General features: G+C 41.7%; 1 protein-coding gene across 3 annotated transcripts in view; it reads right to left on the reverse strand.

The window, feature by feature from the left end:
• Positions 1-874: 874 nt before the first annotated feature.
• The window catches only part of gramd2aa (GRAM domain containing 2Aa), a 34,903-nt gene continuing 32,062 nt past the window's right edge, over positions 875-3,715 (reverse strand). For all 3 annotated transcript variants that reach the window (XM_017478031.3, XM_017478030.3, XM_053683279.1), the window contains one exon: positions 875-2,389. In XM_017478031.3, the coding sequence (XP_017333520.1) occupies positions 2,386-2,389 (4 nt within the window). In that variant the 3' untranslated portion in view covers positions 875-2,385. The remainder of the gene's footprint in view (positions 2,390-3,715) is intronic.

Raw genomic sequence — 3,715 nt, forward strand, 5'->3', positions numbered from 1 at the left:
AACCTGCTGGGCTTGAACACCTCCCTCTGCAACTGGGTCCTGGACTTCCTGACTGGGACACCTCAGTCATTCTGGATCAAGAACAGCATCTACAACACCACCACACTGAGCACCCAGGCCCTCCAGGGATGTGTGCTCAGTCCACTGCTGTTCACTCTGCTGACTCATGACTGTGTAGCAATGCATAGCTCCAATCACATCATCACAACACAACACAACCGTGGTGGGTCTCAACAGCAAGAACGATGAGTCAGCATACAGAGAGGAGGTTCAGTGGCTAACGGACAGGTGCAGAGCCAACAACCTGTCTCTGAATGTGGACAAAACAAAACAGATGGTTGTTGACTTCAGGAGAGCACAGATCGACCACATTCTGCTGAACATTGATGGCTCCTCCGTGGAGATCATCAAGAGCACCAAATTCCTTGGTGTTCACCTGGCAGAGAACCTCACCTAGTCCCGCAACACCAGCTCCATAACAAAGAAAGCCCAGCAGCGTCTCTACTCTCTGAGAAGGCTGAAAAAGCCCATCTCCCGCTTCACATCCTCACCACGTTCTACAGAGGAACTATTGAGAGCATCCTGAGCAGCTGCCTCACTGTCTGGTTCGGAAATTGCACCTCATCGGATCGCAAAACCCTGCAGCGGTCAGTGAGGACAGCTGAGAAGATCATCATTCATACACTACGGACAATTTGGAAATACAAATCAGCCTAGAATGCATGTCTTTGGACTGGAGGAGGAAACCGGAGTAGCCGGAGGAAACCTCTGAAGCACAGGGAGAACATGCAATCTCCGTACACAGGACGAGTCCTTATAGCAGATTGCACATCTTTATCAAACTTGACAACAGATCAAAAGACAGCCGAAGAACTTGTCTGAAAAATATAATTTTTAATGAAAATGTTTTCATTTCATGTCAAACACTGCTTTGCATTAGTTCCTACTTTTCAGTTCACAAAGGTGAGGTTGAAGTATTTGAAGTGAAATCACACTCTGATTACTGCATTCATTACAGTTCATGGCTTTTCTCCTTGTAAATAATAATAATAAAAATATATATATATATTTCCTAACAGGTTCGGAAACATTAGCAACTTCCACTAGTGTGAACAGCAGGTACTGTGACTTGGAAAATCGGTCAAATTTTTTTATTTAATTAAAAAAGAAAAAAACCCTGATCATCACATTACAGTCTGGAGTACTTAATAATAATAATAATAATAATAATAATAATAATAATATTTCATGACAGTTACAGTAATCTCTTAAAATTCTTTTGTGTCAGATATTCAGAACAGTTTTGGCCTTGATATCCACATGGTAGTGCTTCAGTGTGTCATGTGACATTTGAACATATCCTGCCTATTTATATGAAATGCATTCACAGTTTACATAATGTGCAGGTTCAGTGATTACAGATAAACATATACATATAAACGGGGGTTATATTTCCTGCAAAACAGTAAATAGTACTGAAGGAATATTCATTAGAAGGTCGTTTTTCTTGCTACCTGCATAACCTGTAAATATAAAATGCACTGACTTGGTCAGGTGATCCAGCTTCACATTATTGTCGTCTATAAAGTACATAAATAAAAAGATGAGTGCTGTTGCGTTCATGTGCGGTGAGAGTAATGTCTGTCCTGAGTGCAACAGAAATAGGCTACAGCTTGAGGAAATAAATACATCCAGTGTTTGACCTGGTAAACTCCCGTAAAGCATGTCATGTTTTTCAGTAGCGACTATGAATGAATTATTCAGTAACAATTCAAGCGAAACTGTTGGAAATGTGCAGAAGTACGAACGTATAGAAACAGAAAATGAAGTCTGGAGAACATGATAGGTCCGGGGAGTTTAACGGGTTAGAGAGTGTAAGTCATGTTTGCATAATTAAACAAGTATGGTTAGACCTTTAGTTCTTCCTATATTCTCACCTGCAGAATTCCTTAATGACTTTAGACAGCGATCGTGATGAGCAATGAAACATGGCTGACTGAACAGCTCATACCTGCCTTCACCCCTCACACTGTGTGCTTGAAGAGGGCAAGGCATGAACATTGTTCGATCCCAGAAATTAAGAGCCGACTAAAGGTCTCGGATGCACGATCAATTTTCCTGCAGGATGTTTCTGCTGTAGTTACTGCAACATTGTTCCTGTTTCAGCAGACCAGCAGGACGTGCTCCTAAGTGCTCATTACATGACCTGCGGTTCACTTCTTCCTCCATCCCGTAGCACTGAAAAACCAGCAGTGCCGCATCCCATCTTCATTTAGTCCGTCTATGCAAAAATCAGATTATGAAACAGGCCGGTGTCTCCACTTCACTGCAGCGATAAAAAAAAGTGATTCGGCCTGCATGGTGTTCCGGTCAGGACACCCTCGGCTACCTGTACGAATGCAGAATATGTTTGTGAATGTTTCATTTCATTTATTACCATCTTATCAGTCAAGTACGTTTACATGGACAACGATAATCCGATATTAACCCGATTAAGACGATACTCTGATTAAGAAACTAGCATGTAAACAGCGATTATTGATGACCTTAATCACACGGCAGTGCTCAACCGGCTCACGGCAAACGAGAGAGCACGGCTGCGTCCCAAATTCGTAAAATGAAAAATGAAACACCCAAAACTGTACACGGTTCCATAACGAAGACGAACTGTATGTCGATCCGTGAAATTCTGGAGGGGAACGTCGGACGGCGTGGCGCGGGGACGTAATGACGTGCGCCGTTAATCGATCTGTGTTCTATAACGTGTAAAACAGGAACATGAAAGGAGTATTCTAAAAGCGACTCATGTAAACACCTTAATCACAATATTGTCTTATTCAGAATAAGGTCAATAATTACATTACTGCTCTCCATGTAAACGTAGTCAGTGTAACAATATCAAAATCATGGATAGTGTAAGTGTATAAGTGTTACTTATAGCGTTATACAAAAAGCTGCCAAATTCTTCATTCTGACTTGTCAGACAGTGCTGATTCATTTTCTCTCAGAGCAGCTCTGACACTAGTCCATCCATTCATTTTCCTGGAGAATGATCCTGAGGCTATCCGAAGGTGCTCGTGCCACAAGGTGGGGCACACCCTGGACTGGGTGCAAACCCGTCGCAGGGCACAATAATATCCTCGTAATACGCATCATTGTTTCTATAGTAACAGCACATTCACGGGGACTTATACTGTACGGCGGATGCTCCTCAATAATCTCAGGCTAATAATAAACATTAAAAATAATCGTTGGAATGACGGATGTTTATTGAACATTTATGGAAGGAGTCTCCAGTGTTAGCACTTTGTAACAGTCAGTCTTATTAACTTCAAGAGAGAGAGAGAAAAAAAAACAGAAGCTGGTGAGGGAACTGTTTATAGCTGCTATAATGATGACAGGAAGTCACTTACATTACATTTACGGCATTTGGTAGACGCATTACATTTACGGCATTTGGAGTGACTTACATTTATCTCATTTATACAACTGAGCAGTTCAGGGTTAAGTTGGGCCTTGCTCAGGGGTCCAACAGTGGCAGCTTGGTGGTGCTGGGATTTGAAGAGATAAGAGGAATAAAACACTACAAGATGTGCTCTTATTGGAAAATAATCAACTTCTGAGCGGTAACAGAAACTCCGCTTCATAGTGTTTTCCGTACGTGAACTATAGAAGATAACCACGGTCATGTTTTTCTATTCATTATATTTCGTTC

Source organism: Ictalurus punctatus, chromosome 10 (genome assembly GCF_001660625.3).
Source record: "Ictalurus punctatus breed USDA103 chromosome 10, Coco_2.0, whole genome shotgun sequence".
In the NCBI taxonomy this organism is placed as follows: Eukaryota; Metazoa; Chordata; class Actinopteri; order Siluriformes; family Ictaluridae; genus Ictalurus; species Ictalurus punctatus.